Source organism: Camelus dromedarius, chromosome 17, assembly GCF_036321535.1.
Source record: "Camelus dromedarius isolate mCamDro1 chromosome 17, mCamDro1.pat, whole genome shotgun sequence".
Lineage (NCBI taxonomy): Eukaryota > Metazoa > Chordata > Mammalia > Artiodactyla > Camelidae > Camelus > Camelus dromedarius.
Window position 1 is genome coordinate 3,344,824 of NC_087452.1, and position 23,273 is coordinate 3,368,096.

Sequence of the window (23,273 nt, forward strand, 5' to 3'; positions counted from 1 at the left end):
TGCGTTCCCGCCAGGCTGTGGGTGCGTCAGGAGCAGAGAAAGGGTACCTCCTCCATCCCCGCGTCCCCCGCACCAGGCACGGGTAGACGGTGAGCAGGTGTGAGATGTGCCGGGTGAGACGGCGCTGGCTGCGGCCACCCCGTCTGCTGCACATCGTTGTGCCTGTGCTGGGCCGGGGGGAGGTGACAGCTCTGATCTGGGGATGCCCCAAATCCATGTCTAATCATGATGCAGACTTGAACCTGTCTGGAGCTGCTTCCTCCCAGAGTCCATTAAAACCAGCAGGTGTTAACTGAGCACCTGCTCGATGCAGAGTTCGACACTGCGGGCCAATGGGAAGAGGCTCACAGTCTGGTGAGGGAGAGAAACGCTGTGCACAGTTAAGGCCACTAGCAGGTGAGGCTGGGGTGCAGGGCCGTGTCGAGGGGAGCAGGGCCTCTGCAGGCAGGTGTGGTGGGGCAGGGGCAGATTCTGAAGCTTGTGTAATTTGGGGAGTCTCGTTAAGAAGAAGACTATGCAATGAAGGATATAAAATGATCTGTAGCGCCTGAGAGACATGCAGGTGTGGGGCCCGAAGCTTAAGCCTTACGAGGTTCATGGTGGGCCTGCCTCAGTGTTCAGGGAGGGCTTCCTGGAGTAGGAGGTGAGGTTAGAGCCGGGTCTGGGGTGGAGAATCCTAGGCCCGGGCTGCTGGGCTGATTGCCTAGGCATCTGTTCTTGACCAGCAGCCACGCCCTGAGAAGCAGGGTAGACTCAGAAGCTCTTACAGGCCTTTGGCAAAGGAGGGCATTTGTCTAAAAATGCTTCCTCCCCGTTTGGGGCAGAGGAGGTGCGTGGAGTCGGGCACAACCACAGATGAGCCACGTGACAAGAGTGTGTGTGGTGCTGGGAGTCTGGGTCCAGGGGGTTGCCCTGTGTCACCTTCCCCTTCTGGGTCTGAGCCTCCGTGTGTCCATCTCTGTCTGGCTGTGTGTCCCCCCCACCCCCACCCAGGCGTCCCACTCCAGCCACACGTGACTGGCTTGTCAGGGTGGCTGTCCCTGTGCCATGTGTCCACACTGCTTGCACCTTCTCACACGTCCGTGTTCCCCGCGCAGAGAGGGCAGCAGTGAACCAGGTGGATGCGCGTGTCTGTGGGTGGGCCCACTGCGGAACACCGGCCTGTGGTTCCTTCTGGGAGAAGCCAGCGGGAGGGGAGCACAGCGGGCCCTGGGCAAGGTGAGGTGTTTAGCCTCCCGGAGCCCGTTCCCAGGTGAAGGGAGGGGATGATGGGGGTGCTTCCCTCACTAAGCGGCGGAGAGGGTCAGACGGGGTGATCCCCGGGGTGTGTGCAGGTGGCCGCTCCTGCTGTGGAAGCGGTGTAGACCTGCAGGTGAAAGGACGGGCCCAGAAGCCGGGCTCCCTCCCAGCTCTGCACGCACCCTGCCCGTCGTTTCTCCACCTGTGAGATGGGCCTGTTGATTCCCGCAGGACACGGTGGTTGAGAAGACGCACAAGGTGCCTGGCACGTTGTAAGCACTAAAATCGCCGGCTTCTGCCTCTGCTACCACGGCTGCTGCGTCCGTGTAGGGGGGTGTGGAGGGGAGGGGTGGGGGAGGGGGCTGTTTCTCAGGCCACCGCACGCACACACCGCAGAGGCCCCTCTCGTAGCTCCTGGCAGCTTCAGATGTGGTGTGCGGTTATAAAATTACAGCGCTCCTTGTGACTCTCCAGCCACGGCATCGTCTCCAGCTGCTGGGGTGGCAGCCCTGGCTCCCCCGCCCTTCCTGCCTCCCCTGTGGTCTGGCTTCCCCCGAACCCCAGAGCAGACACGCCAGAAGGAAGATGTGTCCGAGTTCCTCCCTGCTCTGGGTGCCAGGGCTGACAGCTGTGGAGCCCATCTGCAAACTGAACCCACCTGTCAGCATCCACTGAACCTGTGGACGAGCCAGATCCGGCCTCTCCCCACCCCACCTTCAGCCATACTTGAAGCAATATAAAATTATGGCCTAATTAGCAAAGAAGCTCATTTATCCACTAAAGTTGGCTAGCCCCAGCATCCTCAGTTTCCACCACAGGTGTTGAGCACCTACTGTGTGCCCAGCCCCTGCCCGGATGCACAGAAATGAAGTGGGGCTCACCAGCAGTCTGATGGGACATCAGATGAATAGCTGGGGAGGCTGGTCACCCAGCACACACTTGCTGTGCACCTACTGTGTGCCATTCATGGAAGATACAGAAGCGCATAGCGGGCCCGTGATTCCTGCCCTGAGAGAACTGGTGGCTAACGAGGACCTGATGCAGTGACGGAGAGTATGGTAAATGGTGACAGGAGCTCCACCCAGCTGGAGAGATGGAGGAGGCTTCCTGGAAGAGGTGGCACGTGGTAGGCTTGGAGGGGTAAGGGGAGGGGGACAGGCAGGAAGGGGAACAGAGATGAGAAGGTATGAGGTGTGTGTGGGCCAGGGAGTCAGCGGTTTGGCTGCATGTGACGGCTGACAAAGGCAGGGACATGGCAGGAAACACTGGGACAGAATTCCTCGACTTTGCAGGGGACCCCTTTGGACACAGACTCACGGAGCATCATGGTGGGAAGGCCTTCAGAGATCCTCTAACTCCCTTATTCTGCAGATGAGGGAATGGTGGCCCAGAGAGAGGAAAAGGCCCACCCGGTGTCACACAGCAAGCTGGTGGCGGAGGAGGGACTGGAAGCCAGGTCTGTGAGCCCTCAAGGCTCTGCCTGATTCATTCAGCGCTGGCTTCAGCTCACACTGATTGTGGCAAATCATAGCGCCAGGCGCTGTGCTGAGCAGCTCACCTATCCCGTCGTGGTCTCATTCATACACCTGGGGGAGTAAATCTTCATCGTCTCCGTTTTACTAACGAGGAACTGAGGCATGTCAAGCAGCTGACCTCGGGTCGCTGGGCTGAGAGCGGCAGGACTGAGTCGGGACCTTGGGAGGTGGAATTCTAACACTCGTGCCCTCGAACACTGCCCCCTCCTGCGGCCCCAGAGCTGGCCAGAATGCCGGGGTCAGCGGGCGGAACCAGGCTGCTGCTTAGGGCCGCAAACACAGGGCTCTCTCCACTGCCCTGCCGGGGCCCCGAGTTGCAAGAGGGAGGTTCTGCCTCCTGACCCGGAGCCTGAGAGGCCGTCAGGGTGGGGAGCCTGGGGCTCCGGCTTATGGTTCTCCACTTGTATGTTACCTCTTTATCTTAATCTGTCATTTTCTAAAGATCTTCCAAAAGTTTTAATTTTTCTCCCTGGACCTCTGAATCTCAGCTGATTGTCTGATAAAAAGCCTTTGTAGTCAGTTACTTCTCTTTGAATAGGAAACACAGTAGTGTGTGTTTGGGGTGGGAGGAGGCCAAGCTGGGGTCAAGGGGGACAGAATTCCTTGACAGTCTCTGTAAAACCAGTTCAGACTCACTGGGAAGGCTAAAATTTTCAAAGACAGAGAATATCAAGTGTTGATGAGAATATGAAGAGATCAGAATGCTCAACACTGCCAGTGGGAATGCAAAATGATGCAACCAGAAGTAGTCTGCATTTCCTCAAAGCGTTACACCCAGAGTTACCGTATGATCCAGCCATTCCTCTCCTGGCATACCCACCCAAACACTGTTATGTGAATGCTGCTAGGAGCACTGTTCGTACTAGCCAAGAAGGGAAACAGTCCAAGTGCCCATCACTGGATGGATGGCTGAACAAAATGTGGTCCAGCCATGCAGTGGAATATTATTTGCTCATTATAATGAATGAATTACTGGTTTCATGCTGTGACAGGGATGGACCTTGAAAACATTGTATTAAGTGAAAGAAGCCAGACACGAAAGGACAAATTGTGTATGGTTCTGTTTATATGAAATGTCTAGAATAGGCAAATCCATAGAGACAGAAAGTAAATTAGTGGTTGCCAGGGACTGGGGCGAGGGTGGAGTGTGATGGATTGCTAAATAGTACAGGGTTTCATCTTGGGTTAATGAAAATGTTCTAAATTAGATAGTGGTGGTGGTTGCACAACTCTGTGAGTGTATTTAAAAGCACTGATTTGCACACTTTGAAAGGGTAAATTTTATGGTATGTGAATTATATGTCACTAAAGCTGTTAGAACAAGAAGACAAATCCCTATGAAGCCATCGAAGCTGTGCTTTAAGTAGAGGGTGGGGGCGTCGCAGGACAGAGGGCAAGGATGCACTTCTGTTTTTACTTAGTGAAAAATGGAAATTGAATTTTTTAAAAAGCCTCTCCTTCAATCATGTTTCTGGGAACCATTACAAGTACTATCCCTTGGCTGACCCTGGGTGTAGGCCGTGTTCTCTCCAAGGGAACGGAGCAGAGACTCACTCCAGGCAGGCAGCTGCTCTCGGAGCCTGGCCCCCGGGCCATCGGGTGCATGTGGCCCAGTCTCAGCACATGGCTTCATGTCCGTGGGCGTCTTGTTGTCCACCTCCATTCTACAGATGTGGAAACCGAGGCCCACCAGCACAGTCATGCAGCCCTGATCGTGCGGTGGGTCAGCAGTGAGTCCAGGACTCCTGGGTCTCTGAGCCCCACCTTGGGCAATTTCCACTGTATCGGATGGAAAGTTCCCGGTTACAGTGCAGGTGATATCTGTATCCATGAAAACCTCAATGTCCCTTTGAAGAAGGGAAACCTGCGAGGGGTCAGTTTTGAGTGACAAGGAAGTAACAGAGCAGAAGGGGAAGTCTGGAGGGACAGTTGCGTGAACTCTGAAGGTGCTGAGGGATTAGGGAGTGGATGAGGGACAGGATTGAATGTCAGAATCTGGAAATCCGATTTTGTGCCCAGCCCTCCCCTCCGTCCACTCCAGGCTCTCCCAGCTGCTCCTCTGGTTAGGATGGTCACATTCACCGAGTCACTGTGTCTCCTCCATCTCAAACTTCCCAGCTCCCAAAGGGCTCAGCCCTGAAGCCCCCTGCCCCTCCCGCCAAGCTGGCGAGCTTCAGAACGTTCCCAGCCTATCTCAGCGGAGCCAGAGGATGTTCCATGTGCAGTTTTCACACATATTGTTGCACCAGCACGGGCGGAGCATGGGGCCAGGGCGCCCACCGGGAGGTTCCCAGTGAGGGGGTGTCCCCTTTTTCATGAGTTATTAGGCTGCTTTGGCCGTGCTCGGGGTTGTGGCTCCCAGTGCATGTCACACAGGATGGGATTTAATGGGCAGAGCTGGGCAGCCCTGGGCCAGGTTTCAAAGTGCTCACCCCCCCACGTGGATGCACTGGTCCTTTTACAACTCTGGGCTCCTGAGAAAAACTGTGATCATTTGAAGGGTTGTTTAAGGTAACGAGCTTTGGGCAGCTTTAATTTATGATCCTTTTAAAGCAAGCCAAGCCAGAGCGAGGACGCAGCTCTGTGGAGACTAGTCTGGGGATTTAGAACTTGGCTCTCCGGCAGGCTGGCCAGAAAGGACCTACTACGTTCCAGGCAATGGCCGCTCTCACCATCATGTTTGCATTTAATCCCACGATGAACCTACACAGTCATCACCACTTCACAGATAAGAAACAGAGATTGGGTGACTTGCCTAAGGTCACACGGTGACTCTCCTTCATCTGATGCCAAAGTTCTAGTCCAGTTGGTCTTTAAACTTCAGTGCTGACCGCATGGCCTTTAGCCTGTTTTCCCAGCATGTGTCATTGCCCTTGATTTACAGATTAAGAAGGAAAAACACTGAGGCATGGAAAGTTTAAGTAACTTGCTTGAAGTGGTAGAGCTGGGATTCAGACCAAACGTCTGACTTCTGAGCCCGCCAGCTTACCCAGCGCGTCGCACCGTGCCCCCCGGCAGCCAGGGAGAGAGCTCTGGTCGTCTTTAGTTCCTCCATGTGTCAGCGCTTGGAAGTAGGTGCCAATTCGTATTAGGTGAATAGGCGAGTAAGGGGGTGGATGGATGGAAAGACAGATAATTGGGTAGCTGGAAAGTTGAGTGAGATGGAAGGGTGGCCACGTATGTGGGTGGATGAATGGATTCAGGGTGGATGGCGAAGTGGATGGGTGGCTGGGTAGATGAATGGTGGATGAGTGGGTGGATGGAGGGGTGGACGGGGGATGGGAATGGAGGGAGAAGGGGAGGGAGTGAATGATGAGCGGATAAACGGGCCAGTGGGTGAGAGTGTACAGGTGGGTGAGTGAGCAGATGGGTGGGTGTTCAGGCCAGAGGGCTTTCTCGTATGTAGTGTATTGTGTGTTCAAAGAAAGTGTCTGGAGACAATGCTGGCTTCACTTAGTCACAATTATAGTGGGCATTTTGACTAGAGCGGCCGTGGACCAGACAACATCTGTCTGTTCGCCACCCTATTACCAGTAACTACATACAGTACAGAGTCTGGAACATGGAGGGCTCTTAAAATATGTTTTTTTGAATGACCAAAAAACTAAACAGATAGGAACCAGACAGCTTAAAATACAGAGCCTTGCAGGCTTCCTTAGTGCGTACCGTGCAAAGGCCCATCTCAGAGGTTTACGCTGACGGACTGGGGAGATGGATGGACCGTACCAGTCTGTCCCCAAGGCAAGAGTGATTACTCAGCCAGGACACAAGCTCTCCAGGGCCTGTCGGAACGTTTGGGCAGAAGTTGCTAAGAAAACATCTCTCGGAGGTGTTTTTCCTCCCTCTGTGTTTGAAGCTCAGCCTGGTAGCGAGCATCGGACTCTCCAGAAGCTGCTCTGTTGACACTTGTGGTCCGAGACTGTTTCGATTTGCTTTTTTAACTAATGACTTCAGCCCAGGATGAGGCCTGTCACTTCAGCTTTCATCGACTCTGTCAAGGCGTTGGGCTGCACTGGCTCTTTTCTGTTGTGAAGGCACATCTTTAGTGGCAGTTTGTCCCCGTCTGTTGTGCCCACCATCCCTACATAGGACAGTGAGACAGGCCAGGGTATCATCGGAGCGCCCAAACCCTGGTCTCCTGCCTTCCTGTGTGAGACCGCTCTAGAAAACAGAAGTGCGAGGAAGAAGGAGAGTAAAAAGAGCCCGGGCTGCCTTTCTGACGGAGGCCGAGGCTGGACCAAGGGCGCTGGCCAAGGCGTCGGCGGGAACCGGTGTGTCTCTGTAAGGCCTGTGCGTCTTCCGTGGAGGGCAGGATCGCCCTCGTCAAGCACGTTGTAATTATATGGTTGAGTTTAAAATGTCAGAAGAATGCGGACTGTGACTTCATGGGTATTTTCACTTCGGGGGAGGTCAGAATAGCAGCAAATGTGGAAAACGAGCCAGCTTTGGACAACGGTCAGTGGATAACAGCCATGTGCAGCCCGGCCGAGCTGGTGAGGAAGAGCTCACGTTCGCAAAGTTAGTGTGCTGGGCACTGGTCTTAGTGCCTGACGTTACTTGACTCACTGAATCCCCCCCAGCAGCTCGGTGAATTGGGCGCTGCCGAGGCTCCGAGAGGTCAGACGAGGCCGGTGAGTGGCCGAGCCAGGATTCGGACCCAGGCAGCCCCGCCGGAGGGTGTGAACTCTCACTGCCCTGCCCTCTGCTGCCTCTCAGAGAGGAAATACGACCACAGAGAAGGAAAAGAAAGCCCTTTCCACCCTTGCAGCCTGAGACCCACCTCCGCACATCAGTGCACTGAGGGAACCTGGCTGGTCCTCTGTTTTCATGTCTCTAAAATGGGACAGGGTGCAGGCAGAGGCACCCACAGGAGCGACGTGGAGAGGCCCAGGTTTGCCACATGCCCTTGAGCCAGCCCCTCCCCCTGTCTGGGGGCTTGGCTTCCATGAACTCTCCCCCCAGTGTCACCCATGGCTCTGCTCTGCGGATCGCAGCCCTCTGCCTGGCCTGAGGTGGAGCCCCCAAGTTCCAGCGGTATCTGATGCTGGGGAGAGTTCAGGCAGCATCAGGGCCCAAGGACGCCCACCTTCCCGCGCCCCAGGTTGAGCAGAGCCTTGCCAAGCCGGCTGAGCTGTTGGGGCCACGTATCTTTGAATGGTTTAAGCAAGAGGGTGATAAGATCAGCTTGGGTTTGAGAAGGTCACTCTGGCCATGGGGCGAACAGATGGGAGGGCAGCCAGGGGGAGCGGAGCAGACAGGGAAGTAACTGTTACCGACGTCCAGGCAAGAGATGGCGTGACCACGAGGCTGCGACAGAGGTGCCATGGAGTCGGGAAAGGCTGGAAGGCAAATTTGGGAGAGGTTTAATGCTCTTGCACGGCGGCTGGCTGTGCGAGAGATGTTCTGATTTCTGACTTGCTGCCTGGGAGGATGGTGACACCCTTTACCCTGTGGGAGGCTTGGCTGGGAACCCTGTCCTCCTTCACAGCACGTTCTGGAAAAGGCCCGCCACACCTTGTTTTCCTTGGTGAGGAGGAGGAATGGTCTGGGCGCACGGTTAGCCGCTGCACCCCTCTTCATAACTGGTCGTCCTCCACAGAGCCCAGTGGCTCCTGCCAGGGCCTCATGTGGCTTTTCCTCGTGGAGGGACGGCACACCGCTGCAAATTGATGAGGAAGCTCTGGAGGAGGGAGCTGGGGCTCAATGAGACTGTCCACGCAGTCACTCCCAGCGTGGTTCTGAGCTCCCTAAGCAAGCGCGGTGTCCCTGACGTTTGGGCTGGGGACAGCTCCTTAGAGGGGGGCACTGGTGGTCCTGGTGGTGTGTTGAGGGGCAGTGAAAGAGGAGGAAAGTGGTTCCAGGAGGGGAGGCTCTCACGTGCCTTTGTACACCTCCACCGTAGACATCTTGTTGCAAATTATGTTGTTTGCTCTCAGTTTGAAAGAAAAGAACGAAAAGTAAATTTTGAAAAAGAAGAAGAAAGAGGTGTAGCCAGAAGGGGGTTCGGTTGGATAGCAGAGTGGGTTGTGGCTTAGCCTGGGTCGGGGCTGTGCCTCTGCACCCAAGGGCCTGGCTACAAGCCCTCACTACACACACACCCACACACACACACACCCCACACCCCCACACACATGCTATGGCAGCAGAAGCCCGGGCAGGAACAAGCCACTTGTCCCTGATCTGTCTGGCCTCTTGGCCCCTGTGTGGACCAGGGGACGCTGCCCTGCTCCTGGCAGACCCCTTGTCTCCTGGGCTCGAGTTGCTCTGGAGATAGGTAGCCATGCTTCTGAGTCCGCCCATAGTCAAGAAGGAGCTCCAGGAAGGGCCTCTGCTTCCACTGTGGCCTAAGGCTCAGTGTCTCCTCTCTCCGTGTACCCCACCCCCGCCGCCCTTCCCCCGGACCAAGGCCTGAGGCCAGGGCAGTGTGCCTGCTCAGCTGCTCACGTAAGGCCTGGGCTAGAGTTAGTACAGCTGCTCCAGAGAGTGGATGCTCCGTCCTCACCACCCCTCTCCCACCCACCCACCCACCCGTCCATCCATCAATTATCCATCACTCCAGCATCTCATTGCAACATTCCCAGAGGGCAGGAATAAGTATTTGATAAGAATTTAATGAGAGCAGATGCCTGCATTTTTAGTATAAAGAGTTTTGTGAGAAGTTGTCTGGGACCACATTGCTAAAGGCAAGAGGGAGCCATTGAAGGTTCTTGAGTAAGAGGGGTGGCATGCACAATCTCTGCTGTAGAACAATCACTCTGCTATGTGCAGAGGGAGGCTGGGAGCAGGGAGCAGGCAAGGAGGCTGTTGTGATGGGTGAGAGCCTCCTCCGTGGGGAAGGTTTAGAAGGGAGAGAAGAGAGTGTTTTTCTGTTCCCGATTGGCTTATGTCACATGCTAAGCTCTTTGCTGCTTCAGTGCCTTTACACAGGCTGCTTCTCTGCCTGGAACACTTCCCTGTGCTATCACAAGGCTCCTCCTCCTGGTCTCAGCCTCAGAGAAGCCTTCCCTGATCTGTCTAAACAGCAACCCCGTTACTCTCTGTGAAAACGCCTCCTTCACATGTCACAATTTGTAATCATATGTTAGCTTTTCCCTTTTTGAGGACAGGGACCATATCTGCTTTATTTTTTACCCACTGCCTAGCTGTGTGCCTGGCATAAAGCAGACAATCAATAAATACTTACTGAGTGAATGTATTACTTACTTAATCAGTTAATGGCGATGGCTACGTAATAGTCAGTTGTACAGACATGAGATCATCACACGTGTATATGCTTTGTAAGTGTCAGTCGTCGCAACACCTGCTGGGAAAATGAGACAGACATCATTATCCCCCAGTAGCCGAGGTGGAAACGAGTGCCTTGCATGGTCTGGCTGATGGCAGGGCTAGGGCGAGGGGCTGCGATGCCCATCCCTGACTCTCTGCCACACCATCACATCCCTTCTTCAGGCCCAGAGGACACGGCCACCTTGAGGACTGACGCTGCTGCCTGACCAGTCCAGTCCAGGCTGCCAGACCAATCAGACCTCTTGCCTTCATAGTAATTATCTGTACCTTCCTTCAGCATCACACCCTCCCTTTTGGAGATGAGCGAGACGAGGCTGTCTTAGACAGCATGTGTAAAGGCACTGAGGCAGCAAAGAGCTTGGCATGTCCAAGAAACTGCAAGGAGGACAGGCTGGTTGGAGTTGGGGCAGGAAGGAGGTTTGTGCCTGATTTTATTCATTTCTGGGTCCCCATGGAGGACACAGAGCTCTGCATACAGAGCGCTTGTGACTGGCTCATGGCGTTAGCAGGTCCCCTGGCCCATTCACTTTCCCTTTGCTGGACAGGGAGGTCTAACCACTCTCTCCTCTGCTCTGACCCCAGTGCCTACACAGAGCCCTACAAGGTCTGTCCCATCTCAACAGCAGCCCCCAAGGAGGACCTCACGTCGGATGAAGAGCAGGGGAGCTCGGAGGAGGAGGACAGTGCTCCAAGAGACCCCAGCCTCACCCACAAGGTAGGGCGCTCCCTCCAGGCCGGGGGCTGGTGGGAAGTGTGGGTCTGGGAGGTGAGGGTGGAGAGAGGATGGTATACCATCCACGCCCTCCCCTCTTGGTGTGGAGGGAGCTGTTTGCAAACAGCTGTCCTCAAGCTGGACACAGAGGCTGAGTCTCAGACCTGCTGAGGCTGCAGCTTGAAGACACATGGCAGACACAGGGGCCGGAGTTGCTGATACAGGGTGATTGCTGACGTCTCCAGGCTCCGAGGAAGTTCAGGGCTTCCCAGAGCCTTTGGGGATGACATGGAACATTGTTGCCTGGTTTGAACAAAGTCAGATCTGGATTTCCAGTGACCTTGGGCCGCCGGGGCTCAGTTTTCTCATCTGTGAAGTGGAAATCGTGAGGGTGAGATGGATTAAGGGGTATGATTGAGTTTCATTAAGTGAAAACAGTTTTAGAATGAGAGCTGGTGTCCCCGTGCCCTGCAGTGATGCTGAGAGGGGCAGGGCCGAGGGATGGGCTGTCATTTGTCTAAAGGCGGGCAGTGTCTTGGGGTCCAAGTCTCAGTAGAGGCTCAGACCTTCTTACTGGGCATCGGGTGTCAGGCAGGGACCCCAGCTCATCCTTGTCCCCTTCCCCTTCCCCTTGTTCCTGCTCCTCCCTGGCTAGACAGTGAGCTGTCTGTTCTTTCACTCCTTACAACTTTGAAGTCAGTACCATTGTCCCTGTTTTGCAGTTGAGGACACAGGGGTTCAGAGAGGTTAAGTAACTTGCCCAAGGTCACACTGCTGGTGTCCTGCTGGGGCCAGAACTGGGTGGATCCGGTGGCCCATTGGGGACAGGGCCCACATAGGGAGCCACGCTGGGGACAGGAGCATCCTGTCATTCTGAGAGCAGAGACGGGGAAGCCAGACTCCCTGCAGCAGGTCGGTTCACTCTTGGGGGCCCGGCCTCCTCACCTGCCGCCCTCTGCCCTCTCGTCCTCCCTCACGAGGCCTTCACGACTTAGCAGAGGTGACACCACCTTCAGAAGTCAGGTCTTCGCTGCACAAGGCGTGCTCTGCTAGACTTTCCTCAGGACGTGTGAAGTCATTACAGGCGAGGGTGGAAGTGCCCGGGACCCGCCTTCCCAGCCCTGTGCTCTTGGGGGTAACTGTGGTGCACAGCTCGGTGTGTGTCCTTCCAGAACTTTCCCCTGTATTCACCTGTGTGTGTCGTTTGCTATGAGGGGAATGGATGGTATCGGCTGTGGAGGTGCTGTTTTTCCATACGTCATAGCAAACTGTAAGAAACCCAGGGTGGCTCGGTTGGGTTCGTTGATGAGAACCTCAGGGGCCTTCCCACGCTGGTGCCCAGAGGTCCAACTGCGTTCTCAGTGCTGCATGGCGTCTCAGCGTGTGCACCTGCTGCCGTTTATTTTGCCATCGGCTGCTGAGGGGTATTACAGAGTCCCTGATGTCTCTGCCCTACTGACCGCGTTGCAGGACCCTTTATCATGCACCCCCCCACACACACACATGTTTTCCTCGAGGTGGATCCGGGAGGGGCCGGTGGACCAGCGAGCGGGCACGTTCGGTCTTCTGCCTGCTGTTAAATTTCCCACCCCCGCCCCGAGGCTGCCACAGCACAGTGTGCTCCCGGCAGCCCAGCCGGCAGCCCCGGAGCGGGATTGTTCCAGATCCCTGGCGCTCCCCAGGGTGAGCAGTCTTCCCTGGCTCTTTTGGTGGGGCGGGGTGGTGAGAGGTGCATTTTACTCCTGATTCTTTTGTCTTCCATTCTTTCCAAAAATTCTGTTTCTCCAAAAAGCAGACCTCTCCTCCCTGTGCCTCCGTCATGTCCTGGGGGAAGTAGGACCCAGATTTCCACCTCCAGCCGTCCCAGGGAGGGCAGACATAGACCAGGTGTGAGTGGTCAGGACGGCGCCCCCGGGGCCGTGGGAGGACGTTTGGGGTGTGGCGGTGAGCTCGTGAGCTGGTGAACTCCACCCTCCTTGCAGTGTGATAAGGTTTATGTAACAATAAATAAAAAGTGGTGAGCCCCGCCCTTCCCAGATGTTCTGGGGTGACCGAGTCGGGAGGGGAGAGGTTTTTGGAGCAGGACAGGAAGCTGAGCCCAGCTGGTCCACCCACCTGTCTGACCTCTCTCTCTCCAGCTTGCAGACATTCAAAAGGGGTGGGTTGAAGGAAAGAGGGGGCAAAAAGATGAAAATCGAGAAGGACAAAAATAGATTTAGCAATGAAAGGAGACATTCAGAGGCTGGCCGGCGAGTCGCCCCTCCCTGACAACGAGCCGGGTTTTCAGACTAATGGGGACTTTTCAAGCTAAATACCAGCTCCCCAAGACCAGCCCAGGAGCTGGGGGCTCCTCCCTGCTCCCTCCTCCCTGGCCTCAGTCCTGTTGTCACTCCGTTTCCTGGACAGGTCCACCCCTGAGCCCAGGCAGAAGGTTGCCCTGTCCTCTGGAGCAGACCTGTCCTGCCACACCCTCCCTGGCCCCCGCCCACGCAGGATGTCCCCTCCCTGACTGCACGGGGTGGGGGGGCGGCGGCCTGGCCTGACCCCCCTTGCTGACCTCGTGCCCCCAGGCCTTGCACCTGCGGCCCTGCCCTGATCGTCTGCCTGGGTTAGCGGGTCGGCTTGAGTCCTGGCTGTTTCCCCCGCGCCAGTCCTCAGCCTGGGTTCGGTGCCTGCCCGCTCCGTGCCAGGGACTGCGAGCCCCCTTGTTCCGGCTGCGCGCTGGCTCCGCTGCGGGGGCGCGGTCCCTGAGGCCCAGGGGAGGCTGTGCTAAGCCTGCAGCAGCTTCCTCAGACTGCAGCCTGTTCTCCGTCCCAGAAAACAGCCCCCTCTCGAACTTGAACTCCCTCCCTTCTGCACCTCAAGCTCTGTCTCCTCATCCAGTTTCACCCATCCCTCCTAACAGAAATTTACTTATTTACTAAGTACTTACTGAGCGCCTACTGTGTGCCAGGCACCCTCCTAAGGGCCGAAGGTACAGCAGCCTCAAGTCAGACCAGGTGCCTCCCAGCCCTGGTGGGACAGCCAGCCCGAAACTGCTCAGGTGGGTGTAGGAAGTGAATGTGCTTAGGCAGGGAACAAATGCACAAACCGTGGGGGGGGCGGACAGAGCTCGGGTTCAGGAGGGGGGACTAGAAGGCTGTGTCTCGTGTGAGCCGCATGCTGGCCTCTGCAGTGAGAGCTGCCAGTCACAGTCAGCGCCACTCTCCCGGGATCCTAGGAGCTGAGAGAGCTGACAGGCATGTAGAGGTCACTTTGTCATGTTTTGCTGTGATAAGAGCACCTGACGTGAAACCTGCCCTCAGTGTCCGTCCAGGGGTGGGTGGATAAACAGTGTGGTCTCCACATCAGATGGAGTGTTATCCAGCCTTTAAAAGGAAGACATCTTGTCACGTGCTGCAAGGTGGATGACCCTGGAGGACAGGGTGCTGAGGGACGTAAGCCAGTCACCGAAGGCTGATTCCTGCACAAGTCCACTTACAGGAGGAGCCTAAAGCAGTCAAGTTCACTGAAGCAGAGAGCAGGATGGTGGTGCCAGGCGTGGGGAGAGGGAAGGTGGGCGCGGAGTCGGCTATGCCCGAGGCGGCGCTGTCTTGCAGGAAGGGGCACACGGCTCCCGGGGCGGCCAGCACTAGCTCATGCTTGTCCAGCACCTGCAGGCAAAGCCAGGAGTAGAAGTCAGGGTTCCTGGTGCCTCGTTCGGGGCGTTCTGGGGTAACACGCTGCTGATGTGTTACAATTTGCACCCAGAACCAGAGTTTTTCCAAAACTGAAGGTTTTCTTAAGTATTCGGGCCAGACCCAGACTCACAGCAGCCTATGCTTGGGAACTGGAACCAGGCAGGGTGTCAGCATGAACCAGAAGCCGACCACTTGGTCCTGGGGGAGCTGGGAGGTGGGGCTCTGGTTGGTCCCACTTTCCTCCCACGCTGTCCTGCAGGCATTGCCTCTCCTTTGCCCTCCTCAGCCCTTCTCTGCCACCCGTGGGAACACAGCTGGGATGAAAATGAGCCCTCTCTCTCTGAGCTCCTGTCTGAATTTTCCAGCAGCCGCTGAAAGCTGTGCTGGAAACTCGGTCTTCATTCCAAGGGGAAGGATGATGTCCATGCAGGTGGTGCCCGGAGGGGCCTTGGAGACCATGTTCTCCTGGAGACTGGTGCCGCCTGCCAGCCTGTCTCCCTGAGCACGCCCCCGTCTCCAGCAAACCCCCTCACCGGGACCCTCAAAACAGCGAAGCCTGATTAAGACTACTCCCCCAGGGCTTGAAACAGCTGTGGACGGCAGCCCCTTCCCTCTTCCCGGATGTGGTTCCCCCGCCTCTGACGGGATGTGTGGCAGAGGAGGCTGGCAGACACACACCGCCGGGTGCCTGCCCTGGCGCTTTGCCCAAGCATGTGACTTAGAGACACTTATTAGATCACAGGGAAGTTTTGGCCACAGGAACCTGCATGAGCCAAAAAGCCCGGAGATGGGGGAAAACAAAGTGGGCTTACGGAATAACACTGAGTTCTGTGGGGCAGGGAGAAATGCAGGAATGGTGCCTGGAAAGGCTCTTTAGGCTGAGACACAGGTAAGGGGTAGGACTTACTTGTGCCTCAGTTTCTCCATCTGTAAAATGGAGGTAATGATAATAGTACCTCATAGGTGGTTGGGAAGATTCAGGGAGATAACCCACGTGAAAAGCTTGGAGCCAGACTTAGCGCGTGCCGAGTGTTTGGCAGACACCCGCTGCTGTGTGAACAAGCAGGCGTTGTCATCGCCCCTGTTTTACAGGTGGGGCTCGGAGAAGAGAAATGACTTGTCCAAGGGCGTAGGTTTAGGAAGGGGTAGAGCCCAGGACTTGAACCCAAGTCCTCTGACCCCACAGCACGGGCTCTGAGCGTGGAGCTGGACGACATGTGCTTCCTGTGGGAGCTGGGGCCACAAGTGACCGCAGAAGGCAGCTTCCGCCACCTGAGGGGGTGGGAGTAGGTCAGAGGCTACGCCCTCGTGGGCAAGGGACGAGCTCAGCTGAGGGTGGCAGGGCGCTCGGGGGCCCAGAATCCCCACCCACCACCTCGGAGCAGGGCGGCCCTGAGCGGGGCCGGGGCCGGGGCTGGGTGGTGGAGCAGACACAGTTGTCGGGAACGCCGTCTGAGGAGGAAGGAGGGCTCCAGGAGGCGAGAGGCCGAGGGCCACGGCATGGAGGGGCCGTGCCCAGGTGAGCACAGGCGGGCGAGGGCACAGGCGGGCCCTTGGTGGGGGACTGAGCCTGGCACCAAGGCGTCGGGACATCTGACAGAGATGAGGGTGATTACAGGCAGACAGGTGTGAGCCTGGGAGGCCTGCCAGCGGGGAGAGAGGACTGACTAGGTTTTCCATGGTTACAAACACTGTTCAGCCTGGCTTCATAGGAGACCCCTGGATTCTCAAACTGTCTGTTGAAAATGTTGTTGTGGTCAACTTCAGTGAAAATCCGGGCTCACACAGTTGGGGGGGGGGGTGCAGAATCCCAGAGTTTCTCAGAGCAGCCTTGGGGAGCTGCTGTTCTAGAAGGAGGCTAAGTACCCCTATTTTATAGCTGGACAAACTGAGTCACGGGCAAGGACCAGGACCCCTGAGTCCAGGCTAAACTGTTTAGCCTGGAGGGGACCTGGAGGAGGGCTGTTCCTCCCAGCCGGCCCTGGTCCCAGAATAGCCAGCGAGCCTGGGCCAGGGGAGGAAGTGGGGCTGGGCCGCCCAGGGAGCAGAGCAGATAAGCCGCTGGGCCTCGGGCAGGAGGGCCACGGCTGCCGGCTGTAATGCCCGGCGCGCCAGCCAGAGAAATGCGATAGCACAGCCCACAGCCCCGCAGCCCTGGGAGGGACCTGTTCCCAGAAGCCTGTCCCTGGACACCGCCGCCAACCTCGGGGCTCATTTCCTGGTTAAACAAACATCTGTGCTGAATGGCCCGGTCGGGCAACGCCCAGGAGCAGTTCTGAAGGGGCCTCCCTGTCCAGCCGATGAAGACACATCCATCATCGGCAGAGTCACTAACGCGGGACGGCCCGGGCAGCCCACCCAGAGCCTGCCCACCTGGCAGGGGGGCTGGGAGAGACGTGCAGAGCGGCCCGTGCCCCGACCCTCATAGGAGGCCCTCCCGACAGCTTCGAGATTGTGAGTGGTCATAACGGCAACTCCAAAAGTTCAGGTGGGGCGAGACCACTGCCTCCATCATCTCATCATCTGGTCTTTGCAGTGGGGAGCAATGACCCCTCTTGCCCTGTGGGAAGACAGGCATCTGAGAGGGGCTTGCGCTCGGTCACGTAGGTACCCGTGGGCTGGCTGGGATGTGGATCGGGTGTCCTGACTTCTAGCCCCGGTCTCTTTGCTGGGGACCACGGTGAGCGCTTCTCTGAGGGTGCGGAATCAGGAAGAGCTGAGGCCAGGGGAATTGCCTGGGCCGCCTGGAGTGCTAGACCCCTGCTACCGCCTTCACAGCGCTGGTAAAGCAGAGGTGTTCTGCGATTTGAAAACCCCGCCTCCTCCAATGAGCAGAAACACCATTTACTGGGTACTTAACCTAGTGCCAGATACGCTGCCGAGTGCTTGGATGTTGGAGCCAGATACCTGTGCTTGAATTTTGGCTCTGCCACTTACTAGCAATGACTCTGGGCAAAGAGTAGGACATATTTGTGCCTCAGTTTTCTCATCTGTGAAATGGAGATCACAATAAGGGTACCTACCCTTTAGGTTGTAGGGAGGATTCAGTGAGATAATACATGGGAAAAACTTAGAGCCATGCTTAGCACAAGCCAAGTGTTCACTAAATTTAGCTGGTATGTTATTAAGTAGGTATTATATTATTATTATTAATCACCCACATGTTACAGGTGGAGCTTGGAGAAGAGAAGTGACTTGTCTAGGGGCACAAGTATAGGAAGGGGTAGAGCCCAGAACTTGAACCCTGGCCTCCTAACCTCAGAGCACAGGTCTCAGTGTCAAGCTGGGTGACAGGTGAGAACTGAATCGCAGGTCCCTGGAAGGCTGGAGGTCATCTGGATTCTTGTCCTCCTCTAAAAGGACAGACCTCCTTTCTCTACAAAGTAATTCTCTTTTTGGAAGCTTGACCACAGGGTTTTCCTAGCTGTTGAGGCCCGTCCTGCAGGATGCATTTCCGTTGTGAGGGTTGTGTTTACGAAGCCTTCCCCTGCTTGGGCAGTGAGCTGCTCTCGCCCACAGAGCCCTGCAGATGCAGAAGGCAGGCAGTGGGCCTGGGTCGACGCCTGTGGTCGGGGGAGGCTGGGGGAGGCTGGGGCCTCACAAGTTTCCCTCCTGCCCTGTGGCTGCTGTAAGAGCGGTGCCCATCAGAGAGGCGGCGGTGAGAGGCGGGAGGGAGACTGACCAGCGGCCCAGGTCCTGCTCTGTTAGGTGGCCTTGGAGAGGCTGGAACCTCCAAAACACCGTGCTCTCAGCCAGGGAGCTATTGGGGGCAGACCAGCGAGGGAAGGGAGCTCATTTACTGAGCACCTACTACGTGCAGGGCACTCTATCTCATTTCATTTGTTTATTCAAATGTTTCTTGACCATCTCCTGTGTGCAAGGATAACAGTAGGTGGTGTGACTGCAGTAAAGAAAAAGGCAGGGGATACAGGGTGCAAGCAGAGATTCTCACCCCCGTGAGCCCCTGGCCCCCAGGGGACGTTTGGCAACGTCTGGAGACATACTTGGTTGTCACAGGTTGGAGGGGGCTGCGGCTGTCATCCAGTAGGTGAGGTCGTGAATGCTGAACGTCCTGCAGTTCGCAGGCCAGCCCTTACAGTGAAAGCTGTGTGGCCCAAAATGTCGTGGTGCCAAGGCTGAGAACCCTGGGGTAAGGATGACTGTGGGAGTTCTCTGCGTTGGGTGGTCATGTACGGCCACATTGAGGATGTGACTTTTGAGCAGAGACCTGAGAAAGTCAAAAAGTAAGAATGCGTCACAGGCAGAGGGAACAGCAAATGCAGATGCCCAGAGTCGGGAGAGCATCACCAAGCCCAGATCGGGCTGGTTCTCCACCGTGTCTCAGATGAAAAAGACTGAGGCTCGGAGGTCATGGTTTCCCAGCTGTCACACGGTTCCACGAGGCTGGAGCCAGGCTTTGAACTTGGAGGGGCTTGATTCCAGGGTGCCTTTGCTTCCCTCTGCCCCGACTGCTTGAGTCAGAGCAGTCGCTCAGCCTTCACTTTGCAGTTGAGGCCTTTCCCTACTTGACCCTGTAAATTATTTGTTCCTATTTCATTGCTGGGCACTTGGTTCTGTTCCTGGTACCGCCTCAAGGTGCCAGAACCACAAGGATAATGATACCCATTATGTCTGTTGTGCTGACTGTGTGCAGACACTGTTCCAAGTGTCAGACACAGACACAGATACAGAGGGCGACGTGCGGATACGCAGAGATGGTCACTCTGTGGATGTGTTCCCTCATTTATCTTCAACGTCATGAGATGTGTGCACATGACATGTGAGAGACCGTTACACCACTGTGCCCATTTTACAGATAAGAAAATTGAGGTACAGAGAGGTTAAATGACTTGTTCAACTAATACAAGGCAGAAGCAGGATTTGAGCCCAGACTGCCTGGTTCTGGAGTCTGTGCTCTTAACCGCAGCCCCATGTGGCTGCTCCCCCGACATGGGGTGCGTTTCTAGTCCCTGGAGTGGACGGTCCGCTGACCGTGGCTCCTTGAGGTTAGCAACACCCAGGGTCGGCAGAGAAGGGCCTTTTCCAGTCGCTTTGCCCACACATGGGAAACAGGCCCAACGTCCCCACCTGTCCTCTCAGGCTGCCCCACTGTCTCTGCTCTTCCGAGTCCACTGGCAGGGGTCTGATATCCAGCAGGTCTGGGGCCACAGTCTCTGCTCAGCCCCGCCTGCCCTTCTTGTTTATGGACAAAATCTCAGTCATCCGGAGTCTCGGAGTCTCGCAGGTGAGGAGGCTGGGGCTCAGATGGTTTAAATGGCTCACCTTCTGAGTCAGCCAGGAGAGGCAGTGCTTCCCAAGTGGCACAAACATTCATTCATTCACTCGCTCACTCCTGTGTTCTTTCACTAACAAAAGAGGACCAGCCCTGTGCCAGGCACTGCCCTGCACAGGTGCACTTCCGGGTCCCTGCCTGCAGGGGAGACGCAATCTGTGTCCTGAGAAGGGGCTGCCCAGAAAGGATACCTCAGCCACCAGTTCAGGGAGGGGGTCAGGAAGGGCTCCGTGGAGGAAGTGATGGATACTGTGGCTGAGTCTTCTAGGATAACTGGGAGTTAGCCGGGCAGAGGACGGGAAAAGGACACCGAGGGGGTGGTACGTGCAAAAGCGAGAAGGGAGAGCTCGCCGGGCACAGAGAGCCACGGGGTGTTCAAGACGGCAGGGCCACGGGAGGAGGCAGAGTCCACGGGCGTGCTTGCGGCAGCTTTCCGAGTGCTCACAGTGCACCAGGCACTGGGCGGAGCGCCAGCGCAGCAACCTTCCGAGTTAGACACCGTGAGCGTCCACATTCACAGGCGAGGCTGCCGAGGCTGAAGATGGCGCAGGCAGTGAGTGCCGGGGGCGGGCTGAGAGGTGCGTGGAAGTTGCCTCCGGCAGCGTGACCGGCCTTCTGTAAGCCTGCCGCCGTGGAGCTGGGGCCCCCCTTCTGCTGCCCCCTCTAGTACTGTCCCTCCTGATGGCTCTGTTTCTTCCCGCAGGTGGAAGGACAGTCCAGGGCCCACGTCATCGCACAGGAACTGCTGTCTTCGGAGAAAGCGTAAGTCCCCAAGCAGCTGCCTGTGGCCTTGCGCTTGTTAACGGCCCGTCACCCTCCCCGGCTTTCGCAGAAGGAGGATTAATGCACGCTCCACCCTCTCTCCCCGCAGGTACGTGGAGATGCTCCAGCACTTACATCTGGTGAGTTAATCATTTTAATTGTTCAAGTCTAATTGCCCTTTTACAAGGCTGTGACAGAGAGGCAGAAGAGCCACGAGGAGGCCGAGATGACCTCCGCAGATGGAGGCCGGGATTCCCCGAGGCTTTTCAGGGAAGTCCGTCTCCTGATTCATGTGCATCAGGAGGTGAATAGCACATCCCTTCAGTGGGTCTGTCTGTGCCTGGTAGGGGTAGAGGGGGAATCCTCTGGACTCTTAGAGGAGGGGAGGCTAGACGCAGGGACCACCTGGGGTCCCAGCACTGCCACCCTCATAGCCCCCCAGACGGCCTGGACAGGCTCCCTGTGCAGTCTGTTCCATTCACTTCAACCAGCGTTTTTTTGGACACTTGCTGTGCGACAAGAGCTGGGAATAGAAAATCAGATCAGACAGAGCCCTTCTTGGGGCAGTCTGTCCAGAGGAGGACACAGACTAGTGAACGAGTAACTACCCGGAGCACTGGGGGCGTGACTGACAACCTCGGGGAATCTAGGCAGGCTTCCCTGGGGGGAGACGTGGGGCTGGGTCACAGGGAGGAGCCTAGCATCTGATCCTGCGCGGCTTTGTATTGTTCGCGTGTCTTTCCAAGAACGTCAGAGCTGGGAATGTCCATCCTGGATGTTTTGTTGGTGGTGACGTGGAGGCTCAGAGGGAGTGACTTGGCCGGTGTCACATGGTGGCTGAGCCAGGATGAACCCCGGGGCCTCCTGCCTCCCAGTGCACTGTCGTCATGTGTTAACCATGCGTCCCCGCCGCCCTTGGAGCTCTGTGGGGCAGGGGCCTCCCTGGAGGGAGGAGAGCACCCGGCACCAAGCCAGGTCTCCGGTCAAATCCCACTGAGGTCCCTCTCGGTGACATCACCTTGGTTTCACATTACCATGTGTGCAGGGGCACCCAGGTCCCCAGGAGGTGGTCCACACTCCCAGCCCCTCATTTTTGCCCTTCAGGATGAGAACTGTGTGCACACGATTAAACCCAAGCCCCGGGCATGACGCGTACCAGCCCCAGGCACACACCTGAAAGGTCTGTCCCACAAAGGCAGGAAGCATCGTCTCCCGTCTCTGATTCTCTCTCACTTGCTCCTGAGCTGGCAGCGTGTCAGAGGGGCTGGGCATTTTTATTTTATGACTTTGTTAAGAGGATTTTAACTGGGAAACTTCCATCTGTGTTTGCACCACTTCCTGCCAGTTGGAAAGATGCTGAAGCCGCTGGTAATCCTAACAACATCCTGAGGAGGCAAAAAAAGAGCCCATAAAAAAACCGCAGTTCGTAAGCTAGATGCAGGAAGTTGTGGTCTGGAGCTGCGCCGTGACGTCAGTGGTTGTGGGGACAGAAGCAGCAGAAATGCCCCCAACGTGACTCCAGTCCTAGCCGGGAGTGCTAGTCTAAAGAAGACCCACAGATTTGGGGACGTTCTCTGCCTCTCCCATCCCTGCACCTTGTCTGACTGCTCAGGGTGGCGGGTGCTCTCAGGGTTTCTCCTTAGAGATCCGCTGCTGCTGGAATCCCAGGGCTGCCCGGTGACGGGGAGGGGCTGGCTGCGCGTTCTAACCTCCCCGGCTGGAACAGTCCTGACTCTACCGGGCTGTTGTGGAGAGTGGGGCTGCGATGGCCTCTGGCCTTGTGTGTTTGAAATTCAACTATGTGTGTCACATGGTAGATAGAGCTACCTCAGGGATTACTAAAAATTCTGGTCACCCAAAATTGAATTCTGTTGGTCAAAATCTTGTTTTTGTACAGTTTATTCACTGAGAGAAGTTTACATTTTTTAAACATTTGTGAAAAAAAGCAAACAAGAATAATACATGACTGAGACCATATGTGGTCCACAAAGCCTGAAATGTTTATTATCTGGTCCCTTACAGGAAAAGTTTGCTGACTTCTGGTTTAAAGACGTGCTCTCTCCTTCCAGGAACCCAGTCATAAATATGTTACTCCAACTGCCCATCTGTCTCTGTGATCAACCTCTCACCCACTCATCTAACCAGGCATTCACCCACTCGTTTGTCCTTTAATCTGTCCATGCATCTAACAATACATCCATGCTTCCATTCTCCACCCTGAGTTCATCTACTACTTGTATGTCCATCCATCCACCCACCCACCCATCCATCCACCTACCCGCTGACCCATCCATCTATCCATTCACCACTCATCCATCCATCCGCCTACCCATCCAACCATCCATCTACCCACCCATCCACCCATCCATCTACCCATCCACTCACCCATCCACCTACCCACTGACCCATCCATCCATCCATCCATCCACCCACCCACCCACCCACTCATCTATCCACCCATCCACCCACCCATCCACCTACCCACTGACCCATCCATCCATCCACTCACCCATCCCTCCATCCTTCTGGTTTGAACGTCACAGGATATTTACAGTGCCATAGACACTGAGATAGGTCTTGGAGCCCCAAAGATGAAAAAGGCCCAGAACCTGCCCTTGAGGAGGTCTTGCTTTTTCTGTCGAGGGAAAGGGTTGAGGTGGGGAGGAGTACTATGTCAGTTAACAGTTATGCTGCTCTGTGATGATTATAATTTGTGCAAAATTCTGCAGGAGCTTGGGGGAGGGAGAGGCTTATTCCCTGTTGGG

General features: G+C 56.1%; 1 protein-coding gene across 1 annotated transcript in view; it reads left to right on the forward strand.

Moving 5' to 3' along the window:
- The window catches only part of FGD5 (FYVE, RhoGEF and PH domain containing 5), a 104,301-nt gene that overhangs the window by 37,165 nt on the left and 43,863 nt on the right, over positions 1–23,273 (forward strand). The window contains exons 3-5 of the mRNA XM_031470965.2: positions 10,644–10,776; positions 20,450–20,508; positions 20,618–20,648. Coding sequence (XP_031326825.2) covers positions 10,644–10,776; positions 20,450–20,508; positions 20,618–20,648 — 223 coding nt within the window. The remainder of the gene's footprint in view (positions 1–10,643; positions 10,777–20,449; positions 20,509–20,617; positions 20,649–23,273) is intronic.